A 25,815-nucleotide genomic window follows, 5' to 3' on the forward strand; every position below is an offset into this window, starting at 1 on the left:
TCCATGGTTTACCCCAGACGCTTCACATGCCTTGCTTCAATCCACTGACAGCACGTCAACCCCTGTATACCACATGACTCCAATTCACTCTATTTCTTGCCCTCCTTTCACCCTCCTGCATGTTCAGGCCCCGATCACACAAAATCTTTTTCACTCCATCTTTCCACCTCCAATTTGGTCTCCCTCTTCTCCTCGTTCCCTCCACCTCCGACACATATATCCTCTTGGTCAATCTCTCCTCACTCATTCTCTCCATGTGCCCAAACCATTTCAAAACACCCTCTTCTGCTCTCTCAACCACGCTCTTTTTATTTCCACACATCTCTCTTACCCTTACGTTACTTACTCGATCAAACCACCTCACACCACACATTGTCCTCAAACATCTCATTTCCAGCATATCCATCCTCCTGCGCACATCTCTATCCATAGCCCACGCCTCGCAACCATACAGCATTGTTGGAACCACTATTCCCTCAAACATACCCATTTTTGCTTTCCGAGATAATGTTCTCGACTTCCACACATTTTTCAAGGCTCCCAAAATTTTCGCCCCCTCCCCCACCCTATGATCCACTTCCGCTTCCATGGTTCCATCCGCTGACAGATCCACTCCCAGATATCTAAAACACTTCACTTCCTCCAGTTTTTCTCCATTCAAACTCACCTCCCAATTGACTTGACCCTCACCCCTACTGTACCTAATAACCTTGCTCTTATTCACATTTACTCTCAACTTTCTTCTTCCACACACTTTACCAAACTCAGTCACCAGCTTCTGCAGTTTCTCACATGAATATATATATATATATATATATATATATATATATATATGGGAGACCAAATTGGAGGTGGAAAGATGGAGTGAAAAAGATTTTGTGTGATCGGGGCCTGAACATGCAGGAGGGTGAAAGGAGGGCAAGGAATAGAGTGAATTGGATCGATGTGGTATACCGGGGTTGACGTGCTGTCAGTAAATTGAATCAGGGCATGTGAAGCGTCTGGGGTAAACCATGGAAAGCTGTGTAGGTATGTATAATTGCTTGTGTGGACATATGTATATACATGTGTATGGGGGAGGGTTGGGCCATTTCTTTTGTCTGTTTCCTTGCGCTACCTCGCAAACGCGGGAGACAGCGGCAAAAAAAAAAAAATTATTTATTTATTTATTTATTTTGCTTTGTCGCTGTCTCCCGCGTTTGCGAGGTAGCACAAGGAAACAGACGAAAGAAATGGCCCAACCCACCCCCATACACATGTATATACATACACGTCCACACAAGCAAATATACATACCTATACATCTCAATGTATACATATATATACACACACAGACACATACATCTACACCCATGCACACAATTGACACTGTCTGCCTTCATTCATTCCCATCGCCACCTCGCCACACATGGAATACCATCCCCCTCCCCCCTCATGTGTGCGAGGTAGCACTAGGAAAAGACAACAAAGGCCCCATTCGTTCACACTCAGTCTCTAGCTGTCATGCAATAATACCCGAAACCACAGCTTCCTTTCCACATCCAAGCCCCGCACAACTTTCCATGGTTTACCCCAGACGCTTCACATGCCAATTCAATCCACTGACAGCACGTCAACCCCGGTATACCACATCGATCCAATTCACTATATTCCTTGCCCGCCTTTCACCCTCCTGCATGTTCAGGCCCCGATCACACAAAATCTTTTTCACTCCATCTTTCCACCTCCAATTTGGTCTCCCACTTCTCCTTGTTCCCTCCACCTCCGACACATATATCCTCTTGGTCAATCTTTCCTCACTCATTCTCTCCATGTGCCCAAACCATTTCAAAACACCCTCTTCTGCTCTCTCAACCACGCTCTTTTTATTTCCACACATCTCTCTTACCCTTACGTTACTTACTTGATGAAACCACCTCACACCACACATTGTCCACAAACATCTCATTTCCAGCACATCCATCCTCCTGCGCACAACTCTATCCATAGCCCATGCCTCGCAACCATACAACATTGTTGGAACCACTGTTCCTTCAAACATACCCATTTTTGCTTTCCGAGATAATGTTCTCGACTTCCACACATTCTTCAAGGCTCCCAGAATTTTCGCCCCCTCCCCCACTCTATGATCCACTTCCGCTTCCATTGTTCCATCCGCTGCCAGATCCACTCCCAGATATCTAAAACACTTCACTTCCTCCAGTTTTTCTCCATTCAAAGCTGTGTAGGTATGTATATTTGCGTGTGTGGACGTATGTATATACATGTGTATGGGGGGGGGGGTTGGGCCATTTCTTTCGTCTGTTTTCTTGCGCTACCTCGCAAACGCGGGAGACAGCGACAAAGTATAATAAATAAATGAATAATATATATATTTTTTAACTTTCTAAAATGGGAAACAGAAGAAGGAGTCACGCGGGGAGTGCTCATCCTCCTCGAAGGCTCAGACTGGGGTGTCTAAATGTGTGTGGATGTAACCAAGATGTGAAAAAAGGAGACATAGGTAGTATGTTTGAGGAAAGGAACCTGGATGTTTTGCCTCTTAGTGAAACGAAGCTCAAGGGTAAAGGGGAAGAGTGGTTTGGGAATGTCTTGGGAGTGAAGTCAGGGGTTAGTGAGAGGACAAGAGCAAGGGAAGGAGTAGCAGTACTCCTGAAACAGGAGTTGTGGGAGTATGTGATAGAATGTAAGAAAGTAAATTCTCGATTAATATGGGTAAAACTGAAAGTTGATGGAGAGAGATGGGTGATTACTGGTGCATATGCACCTGGGCATAAGAAAGATCATGAGAGGGAAGTGTTTTGGGAGCAGCTGAATGAGTGTGTTAGTGGTTTTGATGCACGAGACCGGGTTATAGTGATGGGTGATTTGAATGCAAAGGTGAGTAATGTGGCAGTTGAGGGAATAATTGGTATACATGGGGTGTTCAGTGTTGTAAATGGAAATGGTGAAGAGCTTGTAGATTTATGTGCTGAAAAAGGACTGATGATTGGGAATACCTGGTTTAAAAAGCGAGATATACATAAGTATACTTATGTAAGTAGGAGAGATGGCCAGAGAGCGTTATTGGATTACGTGTTAATTGACAGGCATGCGAAAGAGAGACTTTTGGATGTTAATGTGCTGAGAGGTGCAACTGGAGGGATGTCTGATCATTATCTTGTGGAGGCTAAGGTGAAGATTTGTATGGGTTTTCAGAAAAGAAGAGTGAATGTTGGGGTGAAGAGGGTGGCGAGAGTAAGTGAGCTTGGGAAGGAGACTTGTGTGAGGAAGTACAAGGAAAGACTGAGTACAGAATGGAAAAAGGTGAGAACAATGGAAGTAAGGGGAGTGGGGGAGGAATGGGATGTATTTAGGGAATCAGTGATTGATTGTGCAAAAGATGCTTGTGGCACGAGAAGAGTGGGAGGTGGTTGATTAGAAAGGGTAGTGAGTGGTGGGATGAAGAAGTAAGATTATTAGTGAAAGAGAAGAGAGAGGCATTTGGACGATTTCTGCATGGGAAAAATGCAATTGAGTGGGAGATGTATAAAAGAAAGAGACAGGAGGTCAAGAGAAACGTGCAAGAGGTGAAAAAGAGGGCAAATGAGAGTTGGGGTGAGAGAGTATCATTAAATTTTAGGGAGAATAAAAAGATGTTCTGGAAGGAGGTAAATAAAGTGCATAAGACAAGGGAACAAATGGGAACTTCAGTGAAGGGTGCAAATGGGGAGGTGATAACAAGTAGTGGTGATGTGAGAAGGAGATGGAGTGAGTATTTTGAAGGTTTGTTGAATGTGTTTGATGATAGAGTGGCAGATATAGGGTGTTTTGGTCGAGGTGGTGTGCAAAGTGAGAGGGTTAGGGTAAATGATTTGGTAAACAGAGAAGAGGTAGTAAAAGCTTTGCGGAAGATGAAAGCCGGCAAGGCAGCAGGTTTGGATGGTATTGCAGTGGAATTTATTAAAAAAGGGGGTGACTGTATTATTGACTGGTTGGTAAGGTTATTTAATGTATGTATGACTCATGGTGAGGTGCCTGAGGGTTGGCAGAATGCGTGCATAGTGCCATTGTACAAAGGCAAAGGGGATAAGAGTGAGTGCTCAAATTACAGAGGTATAAGTGAAGTGTTTTAGATATCTGGGAGTGGATCTGGCAGCGGATGGAACCATGGAAGCGGAAGTGGATCATAGGGTGGGGGAGGGGGCGAAAATTCTGGGGGCCTTGAAGAATGTGTGGAAGTCGAGAACATTATCTCGGAAAGCAAAAATGGGTATGTTTGAAGGAATAGTGGTTCCAACAATGTTGTATGGTTGCGAGGCGTGGGCTATGGATAGAGTTGTGCGCAGGAGGATGGATGTGCTGGAAATGAGATGTTTGAGGACAATGTGTGGTGTGAGGTGGTTTGATCGAGTGAGTAACGTAAGGGTAAGAGAGATGTGTGGAAATAAAAAGAGCGTGGTTGAGAGAGCAGAAGAGGGTGTTTTGAAGTGGTTTGGGCACATGGAGAGAATGAGTGAGGAAAGATTGACCAAGAGGATATATGTGTCGGAGGTGGAGGGAACAAGGAGAAGAGGGAGACCAAATTGGAGGTGGAAAGATGGAGTGAAAAAGATTTTGTGTGATCGGGGCCTGAACATGCAGGAGGGTGAAAGGAGGGCAAGGAATAGAGTGAATTGGAGCGATGTGGTATACCGGGGTTGACGTGCTGTCAGTGGATTGAATCAAGACGTGTGAAGCGTCTGGGGTAAACCATGGAAAGCTGTATAGGTATGTATATTTGCGTGTGTGGACGTATGTATATACATGTGTATGAGGGTGGGTTGGGCCATTTCTTTCGTATGTTTCCTTGCGCTACCTCGCAAACGCGGGAGACAGCGACAAAGTATAAAAAAAAAAAGTTTGTTGAGTATTCCTGGTAAATTATATGGGAGGGTATTGATTGAGAGGGTGAAGGCATGTACAGAGCATCAGATTGGGGAAGAGCAGTGTGGTTTCAGAAGTGGTAGAGGATGTGTGGATCAGGTGTTTGCTTAGAAGAATGTATGTGAGAAATACTTTGAAAAGCAAATGGATTTGTATGTAGCATTTATGGATCTGGAGAAGGCATATGATAGAGTTGATAGAGATGCTCTGTGGAAGGTATTAAGAATATATGGTGTGGGAGGCAAGTTGTTAGAAGCAGTGAAAAGTTTTTATCGAGGATGTAAGGCTTGTGTATGTGTTGGAAGAGAGGAAAGTGATTGGTTCTCAGTGAATGTAGGTTTGCGGCAGGGGTGTGTGATGTCTCCATGGTTGTTTAATTTGTTTATGGATGGGGTTGTTAGGGAGGTGAATGCAAGAGTTTTGGAAAGAGGGGCAAGTATGAAGTCTGTTGTGGATGAGAGAGCTTGGGAAGTGAGTCAGTTGTTGTTCGCTGATGATACAGTGCCGGTGGCGGATTCATATGAGAAACTGCAGAAGCTGGTGACTGAGTTTGGTAAAGTGTGTGAAAGAAGAAAGTTAAGAGTAAATGTGAATAAGAGCAAGGTTATTAGGTACAGTAGGGTTGAGGGTCAAGTCAATTGGGAGGTAAGTTTGAATGGAGAAAAACTGGAGGAAGTAAAGTGTTTTAGATATCTGGGAGTGGATCTGGCAGCGGATGGAACCATAGAGGCGGAAGTGGATCATAGGGTGGGGTAGGGGGCGAAAATCCTGGAAGCCTTGAAGAATGTTTGGAAGTCGAGAACATTATCTCGGAAAGCAAAAATGGGTATGTTTGAAGGAATAGTGGTTCCAACAATGTTGTATGGTTGCGAGGCGTGGGCTATGGATAGAGTTGTGTGCAGGAGGGTGGATGTGCTGGAAATGAGATGTTTAAGGACAATGTGTGGGGTGAGGTGGTTTGATCGAGTAAGTAACGTAAGGGTAAGAGAGATGTGTGGAAATAAAAAGAGCGTGGTTGAGAGAGCAGAAGAGGGTGTTTTGAAATGGTTTGGGCACATGGAGAGAATGAGTGAGGAAAGATTGACCAAGAGGATATATGTGTCGGAGGTGGAGGGAACGAGGAAAAGTGGGAGACCAAATTGGAGGTGGAAAGATGGAGTGAAAAAGATTTTGTGTGATCGGGGACTGAACATGCAGGAGGGTGAAAGGAGGGCAAGGAATAGAGTGAATTGGATCGATGTGGTATACCGGGGTTGACGTGCTGTCAGTGGATTGAATCACGGCATGTGAAGCGTCTGGGGTAAACCATGGAAAGCTGTGTAGGTATGTATATTTGCGTGTGTGGACGTATGTATATACATGTGTATGGGGGTGGGTTGGGCCATTTCTTTCGTCTGTTTCCTTGCGCTACCTCGCAAACGCGGGAGACAGCGACAAAGCAAAAAAAAAAAAAAAATTGAGATGTATAGATATGTATATTTGCGTGTGTGGACGTGTATGTATATACATGTGTATGTGGGTGGGTTGGGCCATTCTTTCGTCTGTTTCCTTGCGCTACCTCGCTAACGCGGGAGACAGCGACAAAGCAAAATAATAAAATAAATATATGTGTTATCCCTGGGGATAGGGGAGAGAGAATACTTCCCACGTATTCCCTGCATGTCGTAGAAGGCGACTAAAAGGGAAAGGAGTGGGGGGCTGGAAATCCTCCCCTCTCATTTTTTTTTTTCCAAAAGAAGGAACAGAGAAGGGGGCCAGGTGAGGATATTCCCTCAAAGGCCCAGTCCTCTGTTCTTAACGCTACCTTGCTAATGCGGGAAATGGCGAATAGTATGAAAGAATATATATGTGTGTATGTAGGTGGGTTGGGCCATTCCTTGTCTGTTTCCTTGTGCTACCTCGCTAACGCGGGAGACGGCGGTTAAGTATTATGAATACATAAATAGTAACTCTAGATTGATATGGGTAAAACTGAAACTGGATGGAGAGAGATGGGTGATTATTGGTGTCTATGCACATTGTCATGAGAAGAAAGATCATGAGAGGCAAGTGTTTTGGGAGCAGCTGAGTGAGTGTGTTAGCAGCTTTAATGCACGAGACCGGGTTATAATGATGGGTGATTTGAATGCAAAGGTAAATAATAATGGCAATTGAAGGAATACTTGGTATACATGGGATGCTCAGTGTTGTAAATGGAAATAGTGAAGAACTTGTAGATTTGTGTGGTGAAAAAGGACTGGTGATTGGGAATACCTGGCTTACAAAGAGATATATACAAAAGTATACATATGTAAGTAGGAGAGATGGCTAGAGAGCGTTATTGGATTATGTGATAATGACAGGCACATGAAAGAAAGACTTTTGGATGTTAATATGCTGAGAGGGGCTACTGGATGTCTGATCATTATCTTGAGGGGGTGAAGATGAAGATTTCTAGAGGTTTTCAGAAAAGAAGCGAGAATGTTGGGGTGAAGAGAGGGGTGGGCTAGGAAAGGAGACTTGTGTGAGGAAGTACCAGGAGAGATTGAGAGCAGAACAGAAAAAGGTGAGAGCAAATGACATAGGAGAGTGGAGGGAGGAATGGGATGTATTATGGGAAGCAGTGATGGCTTGTGCAAAAGATGTCTGTGGCATGAGAAAATGGGGGGTGGGCAGATTAGAAAGATGAAGAAGTAAGATTGTTAGTGAAGGAGAAAAGAGAGGCATTTGGATGATTTTTTCAGAGAAATAGTGCAAATGACTGGGAGATATATACAAGAACGGGGAAGGAGATCAAGAGAAAGGTGCAAGAGGTGAAAAAGAGGGTAAATGAGAGTTGGGGTGAGAGAGTATTGATAAACTTTAGGAATTTTAGAAAGAATACTTCCCATGCATTTCTCACGTGTTGTAAAAGGTGACTAAAGGGGACGGGAGCGGGGAGCTGGAAACCATCCCCTCCTTGTATCTTAAATTTCTAAAAGGGTAAACAGAAGAAGGAGTCAAGCAGGGAGTGCTCATCCTCCTCAAAGGCTCAGATAGTGGTGTTTAAATGTGTGTGGATGTAACCAAGATGAGAAAAAAGGAGAGATAGGTAGTATGTTTGAGGAAAGGAACCTGGATGTTTTGGCTCTGAGGGAAACAAAGCTCAAGGGTAAAGGGGAAGAGTGGTTTCGGAATGTCTTGGCAGTAAAGTCAGGGGTTAGTGAGAGGACAAGAGTAAGGAAAGGAGTAGCACTACTCCTGAAACAAGAGTGGTGGGAGTATGTGATAGAGTGTAAGAAAGTAAACTATAAATTGATATGGGTAAAACTGAAAGTGGATGGAGAGAGATGGGTGATTATTGGTGCATATGCACCTGGGCATGAGAAGAAAGATCATGAGAGGCAAGTGTTTTGGGTGCAGCTGAGTGAGTGTGTTAGTAGTATTTATGCACAAGACCGGGTTATAGTGATGGGTGATTTGAATGCAAAGGTGAGTAATGTTGCAGTTCAGGGAATAATTGGTGTATATGGGGTGTTCAGTGTTGTAAATGGAAATGGTGAAGAGCTTGTAGATGTATGTGCTCAAAAGGAGTGGTGATTGGGAATACCTGCTTTAAAAAGAGAGATATACATAAGTATACGTATGTAAGTAGGAGATATGGCCAGAGAACGTTATTGGATTATGTGTTAATTGATAGGCGTGCGAAAGAGAGACTTTGGGATGTTAATGTGCTGAGAGGTGAAACTGGAGGGATGTCTGATCATTATCTTGTGGAGGCAAAAGGTGAAGATTTGTAGAGGTTTTCAGAAAAGAAGAGAGAATGTTGGGGTGAAAAGAGTGGTGAAAGTAAGTGAGCTTAGGAAGGAGACTTGTGTGAGGAAGTACCAGGAGAGACTGAGTACAGAATGGAAGAAGAGGAGAACAAAGGACGTAAGGGGAGTGGGGGAGGAATGGGATGTATTTAGGGAAGCAGTGATGGCTTGCGCAAAATATGTTTGTGGCATGAGAAGCGAGTGAGGTGGGTTGATTAGAAAGGGTAGTGAGTGGGGGGGATGAACAAGTAAGATTATTAGAGAAAGAGAAGAGAGAGGCATTTGGACGATTTTTGCAGGGAAATAATGCAAATGACTGGGAGATGTATAAAACAAACAGGTAGGAGATCAAGAGAAAAGTGCAAGAGGTAAAAAAGAGGGCAAATGAGAGTTGGAGTGAGAGAGCATCATTAAATTTTAGAGAGAAAGTGGCCTTTGTTGTTTTTCCTAGCACTACTTCGCACACATGAGGGGAGAGGGGTTTGTTATTTCATGTGTGGCGGGGTGGCGATGGGAATGAATAAAGGCAGACAGTATGAATTATGTACATGTGTATATATGTATATATCTGTGAGTGTATATATATGTATACGTTGAGATGTATAGGTATGTATATCTGCGTGTGTGGACATGTATGTATATACATGTGTATGTGGGTGGGTTGGGCTATTCTTTTGTCTGTTTCCATGCACTACCTCGCTAATGTGGGAGACAGTGACAAAGCAAAACAAATACATAGAATAAAAAAAGATGTTTTGGAAGAAGGTATATAAAGTGAGTAACACAATGGAACAAATGGGAACTTCAGTGAAGGGGGTTAATGGGGAGGTGATAACAAGTATTGGTGATGTGAGAAGGAGATGGAGTGAGTAGTCTGAAGGTTAGTTGAATGTGTTTGATGAGAGAGTGGCAGATATAGGGTGTTTTGGTCGAGGTGGTGTGGAAAGTGAGAGGGTTAGGAAAAATGATTTGGTAAACTGAGAAGAGGTAGTAAAAGCTCTACGGAAGATGAAAGCCGGCAAGGCAGCGGGTTTGGATGGTATTGCAGTGGAATTTATTGAAAAAGGGGGTGACTGTATTGTTGACTGGTTGGTAAGGTTATTTAATGTATGAATGACTCATGGTGAGGTGCCTGAGGATTGGTGGATTGCTTGCATAGTGCTATTGTACAAAGGCAAAGGGGTTAAAAGTGAGTGCTCAAATTACAGAGGTATAAGTTTGTTGAGTATTCCCGGGAAAATATATGGAAGGGTATTGATTGAGAGGGTGAAGGCATGTACAGAGCATCAGATTGGGGAAGAGCAGTGTGGTTTGAGAAGTAGTAGAGGATGTGTGGATCAGGTGTTTGCTTTGGAGAATGTATGTGAGAAATACTTAGAAAAGCAAATGAATTTGTATGTAGCATTTATGGATCTGGAGAAGGCATATGATAGAGTTGATAGAGATGCTCTGTGGAAGGTATTAAGAATATATGGTATGGGAGCCAAGTTGTTAGAAGCAGTGAAAAGTTTTTTCGAGGGTGTAAGGCATGTGTACGTGTAGGAAGAGAGGAAAGTGATTGGTTCTCAGTGAATGTAGGTTTGCAGCAAGGGTGTGTGATGTCTCCATGGTTGTTTAGTTTGTTTATGGATGGGGTTGTTAGGGAGGTGAATGCAAGAGTTTTGGAAAGAAGGGCAAGTATGCAGTCTGTTATGGATGAGAGAGCTTGAGAAGTGAGTCACTTGTTGTTTGCTGATGATACAGCACTGGTGGCTAATTCATGTGAGAAACTGCAAAAGCTGGTGACTGAGTTTGATAAAGTGTGAGAAAGAAGAAAGCTGAGAGTAAATGTGAATAAGAACAAGGTTATTGAGTACAGTAGGGTTAGGGACTAGTCAATTGGGAGGTAAGTTTGAATGGAGAAAAACTGGACGAAGTGAGGTGTTTTAGATATCTGGGAGTGGATTTGGCAGTGGATGGATCCATGGAAGCGGAAGTGAATCATACGTAGGGGAAGGGGCGAAAGTTCTGGGAGCGTAAAAGAATGTGTGGAAGTCGAGACCATTATCTTGGAAAGCAAAAATGGGTATGTTTGAAGGACTAGTGGTTCCAACAATGTTATATGGTTGCAAGGTGAGGGCTATGGATAGAGTTGTGCGGAGGAGGGGGGATGTGCTGGAAATGAGATGTTTGAGGACAATATGTGGTGTGAGGTGGTTTGATCGACTAAGTAATAATAGGGTACGAGAGATGTGTGGTAATAAAAAGAGTGTGGTTGATAGAGCAGAAGAGGGTGTTTTGAAATGGTTTGGTCACATGGGGAGAATGAGTGAGGAAAGATTGTCCAAGAGGATATGTGTGTCAGAGGTGGAGGGAATGAGAAGTGGGACCAAACTGGAGGTGGAAAGATGAAGTGAAAAAGATTCTGAGTGATCGGGGCCTGAACATGCAGGAGGGTGAAAGGCGTGCAAGGAATAGAGTGAATTGGAACGATGTTATACCGGGGTCGACGTGCTGTCAATGGATTGAACCAGGGAATGTGAAGCGTCTGGGGTAAACCATGGAAAGTTCTGTGGGGCCTGGATATGGAAAGTGAGCTGTGGTTTCAGTGCATTGTTACATGACAGCTCGATACTGAGTGTGAACAAATGTGGCCTTTGTTGTCTTTTCCTAGTGCTAACTCGTGCACATGAGGAGAGAGGGGGTTGTCATTTCATGTGTGGTGGGGTTGCGATGGGAATGAATAGAGGTAGACAGTATGAATTATGTTTTTTTTTTTTTTTTTATACTTTGTCGCTGTCTCCCGCGTTTGCGAGGTAGCGCAAGGAAACAGACGAAAGAAATGGCCCAACCCACCCCCATACACATGTATATACATACGTCCACACACGCAAATATACATACCTACACAGCTTTCCATGGTTTACCCCAGACGCTTCACATGCCCTAATTCAATCCACTGACAGCACGTCAACCCCGGTATACCACATCGCTCCAATTCACTCTATTCCTTGCCCTCCTTTCACCCTCCTGCATGTTCAGGCCCCGATCACACAAAATCTTTTTCACTCCATCTTTCCACCTCCAATTTGGTCTCCCTCTTCTCCTTGCTCCCTCCACCTCCGACACATATATCCTCTTGGTCAATCTTTCCTCACTCATCCTCTCCATGTGCCCAAACCACTTCAAAACACCCTCTTCTGCTCTCTCAACCACGCTCTTTTTATTTCCACACATCTCTCTTACCCTTACGTTACTCACTCGATCAAACCACCTCACACCACACATTGTCCTCAAACATCTCATTTCCAGCACATCCATCCTCCTGCGCACAACTCTATCCATAGCCCACGCCTCGCAACCATACAACATTGTTGGAACCACTATTCCTTCAAACATACCCATTTTTGCTTTCCGAGATAATGTTCTCGACTTCCACACATTCTTCAAGGCCCCCAGAATTTTCGCCCCCTCCCCACCCTATGATCCACTTCCGCTTCCATGGTTCCATCCGCTGCCAGGTCCACTCCCAGATATCTAAAACACTTCACTTCCTCCAGTTTTTCTCCATTCAAACTCACCTCCCAATTGACTTGACCCTCAACCCTACTGTACCTAATAACCTTGCTCTTATTCACATTTACTCTTAACTTTCTTCTTCCACACACTTTACCAAACTCAGTCACCAGCTTCTGCAGTTTCTCACATGAATCAGCCACCAGCGCTGTATCATCAGCGAACAACAACTGATTCACTTCCCAAGATCTCTCATCCCCAACAGACTTCATACTTGCCCCTCTTTCCAAAACTCTTGCATTTACCTCCCTAACAACCCCATCCATAAACAAATTAAACAACCATGGAGACATCACACACCCCTGCCGCAAACCTACATTCACTGAGAACCAATCACTTTCCTCTCTTCCTACACGTACACATGCCTTACATCCTCGATAAAAACTTTTCACTGCTTCTAACAACTTTCCTCCCACACCATATATTCTTAATACCTTCCACAAAGCATCTCTATCAACTCTATCATATGCCTTCTCCAGATCCATAAATGCTACATACAAATCCATTTGCTTTTCTAAGTATTTCTCACATACATTCTTCAAAGCAAACACCTGATCCACACATCCTCTACCACTTCTGAAACCACACTGCTCTTCCCCAATCTGATGCTCTGTACATGCCTTCACCCTCTCAATCAATACCCTCCCATATAATTTACCAGGAATACTCAACAAACTTATACCTCTGTAATTTGAGCACTCACTCTTATCCCCTTTGCCTTTGTACAATGGCACTATGCACGCATTCCGCCAATCCTCAGGCACCTCACCATGAGTCACACATACATTAAATAACCTTACCAACCAGTCAACAATACAGTCACCCCCTTTTTTAATAAATTCCACTGCAATACCATCCAAACCTGCTGCCTTGCCGGCTTTCATCTTCCGCAAAGCTTTCACTACCTCTTCTCTGTTTACCAAATCATTTTCCCTAACCCTCTCACTTTGCACACCACCTCGACCAAAACACCCTATATCTGCCACTCTATCATCAAACACATTCAACAAACCTTCAAAATACTCACTCCATCTCCTTCTCACATCACCACTACTTGTTATCACCTCCCCATTTGCGCCCTTCACTGAAGTTCCCATTTGCTCCCTTGTCTTACGCACTTTATTTACCTCCTTCCAGAACATCTTTTTATTCTCCCTAAAATTTAATGATACTCTCTCACCCCAACTCTCATTTGCCCTTTTTATGTACATGTGTATATATGTATATGTCTGTGTGTGTAAACATATGTGTACATTGAGATTCATAGGTATGTATATTTGCGTGTGTGGATGTGTATGTATATACATGTGTATGTGGGTGGGTTGGGCCATTCTTTCATCTGTTTCCTTGCCCTACCTTGCTAACGCAGGAGACATGGACAAAGCAAAATAAATAATATTTTATTTATTTTGCTTTGTCGCTGTCTTCTCCAGATCCATAAATGCTACATACAAATCCATTTGTTTTTCTAAGTATTTCCCAGATACATTCTTCAAAGCAAACACCTGATCCACACATCCTCTACCACTTCTGAAGCCACACTGCTCTTCCCCAATTTGATGCTCTGTACATACCTTCACCCTCTCAATCAATACTCTCACATGTAATTTCCCAGGAATGCTCAACAAACTTATACCTCTGTAATCTGAACACTCACCTTTATCTCCTTTGTTTTTGTACAGTGGCACTATGCATGTATTCTGCCAATCCTCAGTCACTTCACCATGAACCATACTTACATCGAATATCCTCACCAACCAGTCAACAACACCCTCTTTTCTGATAAATTCCGCTGCAATACCATCCAAACCTGCCACCTTGCTGGCTTTCATTTTCCGCAAAGCTTTCAATATCTCTTTTCTCTTTCCCAAACCATTCTCCCTGACCCTCTCACTTTGCACACCACCTTGACCAAAACACCTTATATCAGCCACTATCATTCAACATACCTTCAAAATACTCACTTCATCTCCTTCTCACTTCTCCACTACTTGTTATTACCTCCCCATTAGCCCCCTTCACCAATGTTCCCATTTGTTCACTTGTCTTACACATTTTATTTACCTCCTTCCAAGATGTCTTTTTATCTATTCATTTATTTATTATTTATCCCTTGGGATGGGGGAGAAAGAATACTTCCCACACATTCCTCATGTGTCGTAGAAGGCGACTAAAGGGGATGGGAGTGGGGGGCTGGAAACCCTCCCCTCCTTGTATTTCAACTTTCTAAAAGGGGAAACAGGAGTCAAGCGGGAAGTGCTCATCTTCCTTGAAGGCTCAGATTGGGGTGTCTAAATGTGTGTGGATGTAACCAAGATGAGAAAAAAGGAGAGATAGGTAGAATTTTTGAGGAAAGGAACCTGGATGTTTGGCTCTTAGTGAAACGAAGCTCAAGGGTAAGGTAAAGGGAATGTCTTCAGAGTAAAGTCAGAGGTTAGTGAGAGGATGAGAGCAAGGAAATGAGTAGCACTACTCCTGAAACAGGAGTAGTGGGAGTATGTGATAGAGTGCAAGAAAGTAAACTCTAGATTGATATGGGTAAAACTGAAAGTGGATGGAGAGAGATGGGTGATTATTGGTGCATATGCACCTGGGCATGAGAAGAAAGATCATGAGAGGCAAGTGTTTTGGGAGCAGATGAATGAGTGTGTTAGTAGCTTTGATGCATGAGACCGGGTTATAGTGATGGGTGATTTGAATACAAAGGTGAGCAATGTGGTAGTTAGGGAATAATTGGTGTACATGGGGTGTTCAGTGTTGTAAATGGAAATGGTGAAGAGCTTGTAGATTTATGTGCTCAAAAAGGACTGGTGATTGGGAATACCTGCTTTAAAAAGAGAGATATATATAAGTATACATATGTAAGTAGGAGAGATGGCCAGAGAGCGTTATTGGATTATGTGTTAATTGACAGACGCGTGAAAGAGAGACTTTGGGATGTTAATGTGCTGAGAGGTGCAACTGGAGGGATGTCTGATCATTATCTTGTGGAGGCGAAAGTGAATATTTGTTGAGGTTTTCAGAAAAGAAGAGAGAATGTTGGGGTGAAGAGAGTGGTGAGAGTACGTGAGCTTGGGAAGGAGACTTGTCTGAGGAAGTACCAGGAGAGACTGAGTACAGAATGGAAAAAGGTGAAAACAAAGGACGTAAGGGGAGTGGGGGAGAAATGGGATGTATTTAGGGAAGCAGTGATGACTTGTACAAAAGATGCTTGTGGCATGAGAAGCATGGGAGGTGGATAGATTAGAAAGGGTAGTGAGTGGTGGGATGAAGAAGTAAGATTATTAGTGAAAGAAAAGGGAGAGGCATTTGGACGAATTTTGCAGGGAAATAATGCAAATGGCTGGGAGATGTATAAAAGAAAGAGGCAAGAAGTCAAGAGAGAGGAGAAAGAGGTGAAAAAGAGGGCAAATAAGAGTTGGGGTGAGAGAGTATCATTAAGTTTTAGCGAGAATAAAAAGATGTTTTGGAAGCAGGTAAATAAAGTGCATAAAACAAGGGAACGAATGGGAACATCAGGGAAGGGGGCAAATGGGGAGGTGATAACAAGTAGTAGTGATGTGAAAAGGATATGGAGTGAGTATTTTGAAGGTTTGTTGAATGTGTTTGATGATAAAGTGGCAGATATAAGGAGTTTTGGTTGAGGTAGTGTGCAAAGTGAGGGGGTTAGGGAGAATGATTTGGTAAACAGAGAAGAGGTAGTAAAAGCTTTGCGGAAGATGAAAGCCGGCAAGGCAGCAAGTTTGGATGGTATTGCAGTGGAATTTATTAAAAAAGGGGGTGACTGTATTGTTGACTGGTTGGTAAGATTATTTAATGTATTTATGCCTCATGGTGAGGTGCCTGAGGATTGGCGGAATGCTTGCATAGTGCCATTTTACAAAGGCAAAGGGGATAAAAGTGAGTGCTCAAATTACAGAGGTATAAGTTTGTTGATTACTCCTGGGAAATTATATGGGAGGGTACTGATTGAGAGGGTGAAGGCATGTACAGAGCATCAGATTGGGGAGGAGCAGTGTGGTTTCTGAAGTGGTAGAGGATGTGTGGATCAAGTCTTTGCTTTGAAGAATGTATGTGAGAAATACTGAGAAAAGCAAATGGATTTGTATGCAGCATTTATGGATCTGGAGAAGGCATATGATAGAGTTGACAGAGATGCTCTTTGGAAGGTATTAAGAATATATGGTGTGGGAGGCAAGTTGTTAGAAGCAGTGAAAAGTTTTTATCGAGGATGTAAGGCATGTGTACGTGTAGGAAGAGAGGAAAGTGATTGGTTCTCAGTGAATGTCGAATTGCGGCAGGGGTGTGTGATGTCTCCATGGTTGTTTGATTTGTTTATGGATGGGGTTGTTAGGGAGGTGAATGCAAGAGTTTTGGGGAGAGGGGTAAGTATGCAGTCTCTTGTGGATGACAGGGCTTGGGAAGTGAGTCAGTTCTTCGCTGATGATACAGCACTGGTGACTGAGCAAGGTTATTAGGTACACTAGGGTTGAGGGTCAAGTCAATTGGGAGGTAAGTTTGAATGGAGAAAAACTGGAGGAAGTAAAGTGTTTTAGATATCTGGGAGTGGATCTGGCAGCGGATGGAACCATGGAAGCGGAAGTGACTCATAGGGTGGGGGAGGGGGCAAAAATTCCTGGAGCCTTGAAGAATGTTTGGAAGTCGAGAACATTATCTAGGAAAGCAAAAATGGGTATGTTTGAAGGAATAGTGGTTCCAACAATGTTGTATGGTTGCGAGACATGGGCTATGGATAGAGTTGTGTGCAGGAGGATGGATGTGCTGGAAATGAGATGTTTGAGGAAAATATGGGGTGTGAGGTTGTTTGATCGAGTAAGTAATGTAAGGGTAAGAGAGATGTGTGGAAATAAAAAGAGCGTGGTTGAGCAAGCAGAAGAGGGTGTTTTGAAATGGTTTGGGCACATGGAGAGAATGAGTAAGGAAAGATTGACCAAGAGGATATATGTGTCGGAGGTGGAGGGAATGAGAAGTGGGAGACCAAATTGGAGGTGGAAAGATGGAGCGAAAAAGATTTTGAGTGATCGGGGCCTGAACATGCAGGAGGGTGAAAGGCAGGCAAGGAATAGAGTGAATTGGATCGATGTGGTATACCAGCGTCGACGTGCTGTCAATGGATTGAATCAGGGCATGTGAAGAGTCTGGGGTAAACCATGGAAAGTTGTGTGGGGCCTCAATGTGGAAAGGGAGCTGTGGTTTCGGGCATTATTACATGACAGCTAGAGACTGAGTGTGAATGAATGGGGCCTTTGTTGTCTTTTCCTAGCGCTACCTCGCACACATGAGGGGGGAGGGGGATGTTATTCCATGTGTGGCGAGGTGGTGATGGGAATAGATAAAGGCAGACAGTATGAATTATGTACATGTGTATATATGTATATGTCTGTGTGTGTATATATATGTGTACATTGAGATGTATAGGTATGTATATTTGCGTGTGTGGATGTGTATGTATATACATGTGTATGGGGGTGGGTTGGGCCATTTCTTTCGTCTGTTTCCTTGCACTACCTCGCAAACGCGGGAGACAGCAAAAAAAAAAAAAAATAATAATAATAATAATATGGGATGGGGAGAAAAAATACTTCCTGCGTATTCCCTGCATGTCGTAGAAGGCGAATAAAGGGGAGGGAGGGGGGGGGGGGGGGGCTGGAAATACTCCCCTCACGTATCTGTATTTTCCAAAAGAGGGAACAGAGAAGGGGGCCAAGGGGGGTTATTCCCTCAAAGGCTCAGTCCTCTGTTCTTAATGCTACCTCGCTAATGTGGGAAATGGCAAATACTATGAAAAATAATGAAGATAACATGACAGCTGTAATAGCTATAAGACATAATCTCAGTGCATAAACTGTTCATTAGCATCAGATATACACCCATAAAGTATCTATAAGGGTCATCATGCAAGTAGATACAGGCTGTAATCATGCTGTAAAACTTAAATGTACATCAACATCATATCAATGTCTTTAAAATATGCATCTGGACAATAAAACTTTAAATCACACAACAAACATGTGATGGCTTACTTACTGCTCCTTATCAGTAGGGCAACAGTGAGCAACGATAGTCACCAACCATGTCTTCATGTCCTCCTGATCCTGAGCTTCTACCACCCACTCATTGCCACTATCTGCCTGTAACACATACATCACCAGATATCTCACAAGGATGAACATTGCTTGAGGGGAAAAGAAAAATACTATTCAAACAATATTTTCAGAATAGATGGTAATGGGAAAACAATCATGTAGATCTGTAGAATAAAATAAAAAATAAATAATTTCCCAGCAATAAGAGCAGCTGCATCTTTCTAAAGATGATCTGATCATCTAAATTTAGGATGATATAAACTAATCAGCTCTAAAAAAATATACTGCCAGCAGTAACAGTCCCACATGAAAAAATCATAAAAATTGAAAAAATCACAAAAATGTCATTTCCTTACATATAAATAAGATTATTTTTTATCATACTTAATCACTGTTTCCCGCTTCAGCAAGATAGTGCAAGAAAACAGATGAAGGATGGCCCAACCACTCATCTATTTATTCATATCTATTATACTCTGTCGCTGTCTCCTGTGTTAGCGAGGTAGCGCAAGGAAACAGACAAAAGAATGGCCCAACCCACTCTCACACACGTTCATACATAAACATCCACACACGCACATATACATACCTATACATTTCATCGTATACATGCATATACATACACAGACATATACATATATACACATGTACATAATTCATACTTGCTGCCATTATTCAATTCCCGTCGCCACCCCACCACACAAGAAATGAAACCCCTCTCCCCCCACATGCGCGTAAGGTAGCACTAGGAAAAGACAACACAGGCCACATTTGTTCACACTCAGACTCTAGCTGTCATGTATAATTCACGGAAACCATACCTCCCTTTCCACATCCAGGCCCCACAAAACTTTCCATGGTTTACCCCAGATGCTTCATATGCCCTGGTTCAATCCATTGACAGCACATCGACCACGGTATACCACATCGTTCCTATTCCCTCTATTCCTTACACACCTTTCACCCTCCTGCATGTTCAGGCCCCAATCGCTCAAAATCTTTTTCACTCCATCCTATAATCTCCAATTTGGTCTCCCACTTCTCTTTGTTCCCTCCACCTCTGAAACATATGTCCTCTTTGTCAAACTTTCCTTACTCATCCTCTCCATGTGATCAAACCATTTCAATACACCCTCTTCTGCTCTTTCAACCACACTCTTTTTATAACCACACATCTCTCTTACCCTTTCATTACTTACTTGATCAAACCACCTCGCACAACATATTGCCCTCAAACATCCACCCCCCTCCGCACAACCCTATCTATAGTCCACACCTCGCAACCATAAAACATTGCTGGAACCACTATTCCTACAAACATACCCATTTCTGCTTTCCGAGATAATGTTCTCGCCTTCCACACATTCTTCAGCACTCAAAGAACTTTTGCCCCCTCCCCCACCCTGTGACTCACTTCTGCTTCCATGGTTCTATCTGCTGCTAAGTCCACTCCCAGATATCTGAAACACTTCACTTCCTCCAGTTTTTCTCCATTCAAACTTACCTCCTAATTTACTTGTCCCTCAACTCTACTGTACTTAATAACCTTGCTCTTATTCACATTTACTCTCAGCTTTCTTCTTTCACACACATTACCAAAAACAGTCACCAGCTTCTGCAGTGTCTCACCTGATTCAGCCACTAGTGCTGTATCATCAGCGAACAACAACTGACTCACTTCCCAAGCCCTCTTATCCACAACAGATTGCATACTTGCCCCTCTTTCCAAAACTCTTGCATTCACCTCCCTAACAATGCCATCCATAAATAAATCAAACAACCATGGTGATATCACACACCCCTGCCGCAAAATGACATACACTGAGAACCAATCACTTTCCTCTCTTCCTACTAGTACACATGCCTTACATCCTCGATAAAAACCTTTCACTGCTTCTAGCAACTTGCCCCCCACACCACATATTCTTAATATCTTCCACAGAGCATCTCTATCACCTCTATCATATGCCTTCTCCAGATCCATAAATGCTACATACAAATCCATTTGTTTTTTTAAGTATTTCTCACATACATTCTTCAAAGCAAACACCTGATCCACACATCCTCTACCACTTCTGAAACCACACTACTCTTCCCAAATTTGATGCCCTGTACTTGCCTTCACCCTCCCTATCAATACCCTCCCATATAATTTCCCAGGAATACTCAACAAACTTGTACCTCTGTAATTTGAACACTCACCTCTACCCCCTTTGCCTTTGTACAATTGCACTATGCATGCATTCCACCAATCCCCAGGCACCTCACCATGAACCATACATACAATGAATATCCTCACCAACTGGTCAACAACACAGTCACACCCTTTTTAATAAATTCCATTGCAATAACATCCAAACCTCCTACCTTGCCAGCTTTCATCTTCTACAAAGCTTTCACTACATCTTCTCAGTTTATCAAATCATTCTCTCCTTCCACCTCCAATTTGTTCTCATTCTTCTCCTTGTTCCCTTCACCTCTGACACACATATCTTCTTTGTCAATCTTTACTCACTCATTCTCTCCATACATCCAAACCATTTCAACAAACCCTCTTCTGCTCTGTCAACCACACTATTTTCCTTTTTCACACATCTCTCTTACCCTTTCATCAGTTACTTGATCAAACCACCTCACACCACATGTTGTCTTCAAACATTTCATTTCCAATGCATCCAACCTCCTCTGTACAACACTATCTATAGCCCACACTTCGCAATCATATAACATTGTTGGAACTACTATTCCTTTAATCATACCCATTCTCTATTTCCACATATTGTTCATCACTCCTAGAACTTTCACCCCCTCTCCTACCCTGTGACTCACTTTCGCTTCCATGGTTCCATCTGCTGCTAAGTCCGCTCCCAGATATCTAAAACACTTCACTTTATCCAATTTTTCTCCAAAATTACATCCCAATTAACTTGTCCCTCAACCCTACTGAACCTAATAACCTTGCTGTTATTCACAATTACTCTCAACTTTCTCCTTCCACACACTCTTCCAAACTCAGCCACCAACCTCTACAGTTTCTCACACGAATCAGCCACTAGAGCAGTGTTATTGGCGAACAACAAGTGACTCACTTCCCAGTCCCTCTCATCCACAGCAGACTGCATACTCACCCCTCTCTCCAAAACTCTTGCATTTACCTCTCTAACAACCCCATCCAAAAACAGATTTACAACCATTGGCACATCACACACTCCTGCCGCAAACTAACATTCACTAGGAACCAATCATTCTCCTCTCTTCCTACTCGTACACATGCCTTACATCTTTGGTAAAAACTTTTCACCGCTTCTAGCTACTTACCTCCTACACCGTATAATATCAAAACCTTCCACAATGCATCTATATCAACCCTATTATATGCCTTCTCCAGATCCATAAATGCTACATACAAATCTGTTTGCTTTTCTAAGTATTTCTCACATACATTCTTCAAAGCAAACACCTGATCCACACATCCTCTGCCACTTCAGAAACCACACTGCTCTTCATCAATCTGATGCTCTGTACATGCATTCACCCCCTCAATCAATACCCTCCCGTATAATTTCCCAGAAATACTCAAAAACCTTATGCCTCTGTAGTTTGAACAAAAAAAAAAATATATATATTTTTTTTTTTTTTTGCTTTGTTGCTGTCTCCCTGCGTTTGCAAGGTAGCGCAAGGAAACAGACGAAAGAAATGGCCCAACCCACCCCCATACACATGTATATACATACGTCCACACACGCAAATATACATACCTACACAGCTTTCCATGGTTTACCCCACACACTTCACATGCCCTGATTCAATCCATGGACAGCAGTTCAACCACGGTATACCACATCGATCCAATTCACTCTATTCCTTGCCCGCCTTTCACCCTCCAGCATGTTCAGGCCCCGATCACTCAAAATCTTTTTCACTCCATCTTTCCACCTCCAATTTGGTCTCCCACTTCTCCTCGTTCCCTCCACCTCCGACACATATATCCTCTTGGTCAATCTTTCCTCACTCATTCTCTCCATGTGCCCAAACCATTTCAAAACACCCTCTTCAACCACGCTCTTTTTATTTCCACACATCTCTCTTACCCTTACATTACTTACTCGATCAAACCACCTCACACCACACATTGTCCTCAAACATCTCATTTCCAGCACATCCACTCTCCTGCGCACAACTCTATCCATAGCCCACGCCTCGCAACCATACAACATTGTTGGAACCACTATTCCTTCAAACATACCCATTTTTGCTTTCCGAGATAATGTTCTCGACTTCCACACATTCTTCAAGGCTCCCAGGATTTTCGCCCCCTCCCCCACCCTATGATTCACTTCCGCTTCCATGGTTCCATCCGCTGCCAGATCCACTCCCAGATATCTAAAACTCTTTACTTCCTCCAGTTTTTCTCCATTCAGACTTACCTCCCAATTGACTTGACCCTCAACCCTACTGTACCTAATAACCTTGCTCTTATTCACATTTACTCCTAACTTTCTTCTTTCACACACTTTACCAAACTCAGTCACCAGCTTCTGCAGTTTCTCACATGAATCAGCCACCAGTGCTGTATCATCAGCGAACAACAACTGACTCACTTCCCAAGCTCTCTCATCCACAACAGACTTCATACTTGCCCCTCTTTCCAAAACTCTTGCATTCATCTCCCTAACAACCTCATCCACAAACAAATTAAACAACCATGGAGACATCACACACCCCTGCCCGCAAACCTACATTCACTGAGAACCAATCACTTACCTCTCTTCCTACACGTACACATGCCTTACATCCTCGATAAAAACTTCTCACTGCTTCTAACAACTTGCCTCCCACACCATATATTCTTAATACCTTCCACAGAGCATCTCTATCAACTCTATCATATGCCTTCTCCAGATCCATAAATGCTACATACAAATCCATTTACTTTTCTAAGTATTTCTCACATACATTCTTCAAAGCAAACACCTGATCCACACATCCTCTACCACTTCTGAAACCACATATACATACACAGACATATACATATATACACATGTAGATATTCATACTTGCTGCCTTCATCCATTCCCATTGCCACCCCGCCACACATGAAATGGCACCCCCCTACCCCCACACATGCACAAGGTAGCGCTAGGAAAAGACAACAAAGGCTACATTCATTCACACTAATTCTCTAGCTGTCATGTGTAATGCACCAAAACCACAGCTTCCTTTCCACATCCGGGCCCCACAAAACTTTCCATGGTTTACCCTAGATGCTTCACATGCCCTAGTTCAATCCATTGACAGTACATCGACCCCAGTATACCACATCATTCCAATTCACTCTATTTCTTGCACGCCTTTCACCCTCCTGCATGTTCAGGCCCTGATCGCTCAAAATCTTTTTCATTCCATCCTTCCAACTCCAACTTGGTCTCCCACTTCTCCTCGTTTCCTTCACCTCCGACACATATATCCTCTTTGTCAAGCTTTCCTCATTCATTCTCTCCATGTGACCAAACCATTTCAATACACCGTCTTCTGCTCTCTCAACCACACTCTTTTTATTACAACACATCTCTCTTACCCTTTCATTACTTACTCAATCAAACCACCTCACACCACATATTGTCCTCAAACATCTCATTTCCAACACATCCACCCTCCTATGCACAACCCTATCTATAGCCCGTGCCTCGTAACCATATAACATTGTTGGAACTACTATTCCTTCAAACATACCCATTTTTGCTCTCCGAGATAACGTTCTCACCTTCCACCATTCTTCAATGCTCCCAGAACTTCCACCCCCTCCCCCACCCTGTGACTCACTTCCACTCCCATAGTTCCATCCATTGCTAAATCCACTCCCAGATTTCAAAAACACTTCATTTCCTCCAGTTTTTCTCCATTCAGACTAACCTCCTAGTTGACTTGTCTCTCATCCCTACTGAACCTAATAACCTTGCTCTTATTCACATTTACTCTCAGCTTTCTTCTTTCACACACTCTGCCAAACTCAGTCACCAGCTTCTGTAGTTTCTCACACGAATCAGCCATCAGCGAACAAGAAACTGACTCACTTCCCAAGCCCTCTCATCCATAACAGACTGCATCCTTGTCCCTCTTTCCAAAACTCTTGCATTTACATCCCTAACAACCCCATCCATAAATAGATTAAACAAACATGGAGACATCACACACCCCTGCTGCAAACCGACATTCACTGGGAACCAATCACTTTCCTCTTCCTACTCGTACACATGCCTTACATCCTCGATAAAAACTTAAGTTTTCACTGCTTCTAACAACTTACCTCCCATACCATACACTCTTAACCCCTTCCACAGAGCATTTCTATCAGCCCTATCATAAGCTTTCTCCAGATCCATAAATGCTACATACAAATCCATTTGTTTTTCAAAGTATTTCTCACATACATTCTTCAAAGCAAACACCTGATCCACACATCCTCTACCACTTCTGAAACCACACTACTCTTCCCCAATCTGATGCTCTGTACATGCATTCACCCTCTCAATCAATACCCTCCCATATAATTTCCCAGGAATACTCAACAAACTTATATCTCTGAACTTTGAATACTCACCTTTATCTTCACACTGGATGGTTGTTTCTTTAGTGAGGTGGTGGCAGGACCAAATGTTGAAAGGCCAGAACCATTCATATCCATTCTTTAGCTGTCATGTCCAAAACATTAAAACCACAGTTCCCTATCCTCACGTTGACCCCAGTATACCACATCATTCATATCACTCTATCCCAAGCACGCCTAGTTCCCTCCAGCATGTTCAGGACACAATCACTGAGAATCCTTTTCATTCCATTTTACCATCTCAAATTTGATCCCCTTGTCCACTCTGTTCCCTCCACTCACTCTCTCCATAAGTCTACACCATTTCAGGACACCCTCTTCAGTTCTCTTATCCACCCTCATTTTATCACCACACATCTCTATTACCCTTTCATTACTCAATCAAACCACTTCACAATCAACACACATCTCTCTTATCCTTTCATAACTTAATCAAACCATTTCACACCACATACTATCCTCAAACACTTCACTGCCAACATATCCACCCTCCCCAACATGACACTATCTATAGCCCATACCTCACAACCATATATAATTGTTAGAACTACTATTCCTTCAAACATACCCATTTTTGCTCTCCAAGATAACATTATGTATATGTAAATAAATTTACTTCATAAGGAATTACATAAACAACAAACACTATAAAATACAAGGTAGCCCTATCATAAATCACTCCACCATATGTCATTTCACATAAACCTTGTCAGTCTACTAAAGGAACTAAATGGCTATGTCATATATCTTTGTACCAATGTTGTTTTCAAACAGAAGCAGAGGGGATCTACATACCTAAACTTCCATGATGGCTGGGTGAGTGAGAATAGTCTCTCAGAGTGCTGTGCCATCACACAAGATCTCTACC

General features: G+C 42.9%; 1 protein-coding gene across 1 annotated transcript in view; it reads right to left on the reverse strand.

The window, feature by feature from the left end:
• Lnk (SH2B adapter-like protein Lnk) overlaps positions 1 to 25,815 on the reverse strand; it is a 224,133-nt gene that overhangs the window by 153,246 nt on the left and 45,072 nt on the right. The window contains exon 3 of the mRNA XM_071692150.1: positions 18,282 to 18,385. Coding sequence (XP_071548251.1) covers positions 18,282 to 18,385 — 104 coding nt within the window. The remainder of the gene's footprint in view (positions 1 to 18,281; positions 18,386 to 25,815) is intronic.

The sequence above is a fragment of the Panulirus ornatus genome, chromosome 52 (assembly GCF_036320965.1).
Source record: "Panulirus ornatus isolate Po-2019 chromosome 52, ASM3632096v1, whole genome shotgun sequence".
In the NCBI taxonomy this organism is placed as follows: domain Eukaryota; kingdom Metazoa; phylum Arthropoda; class Malacostraca; order Decapoda; family Palinuridae; genus Panulirus; species Panulirus ornatus.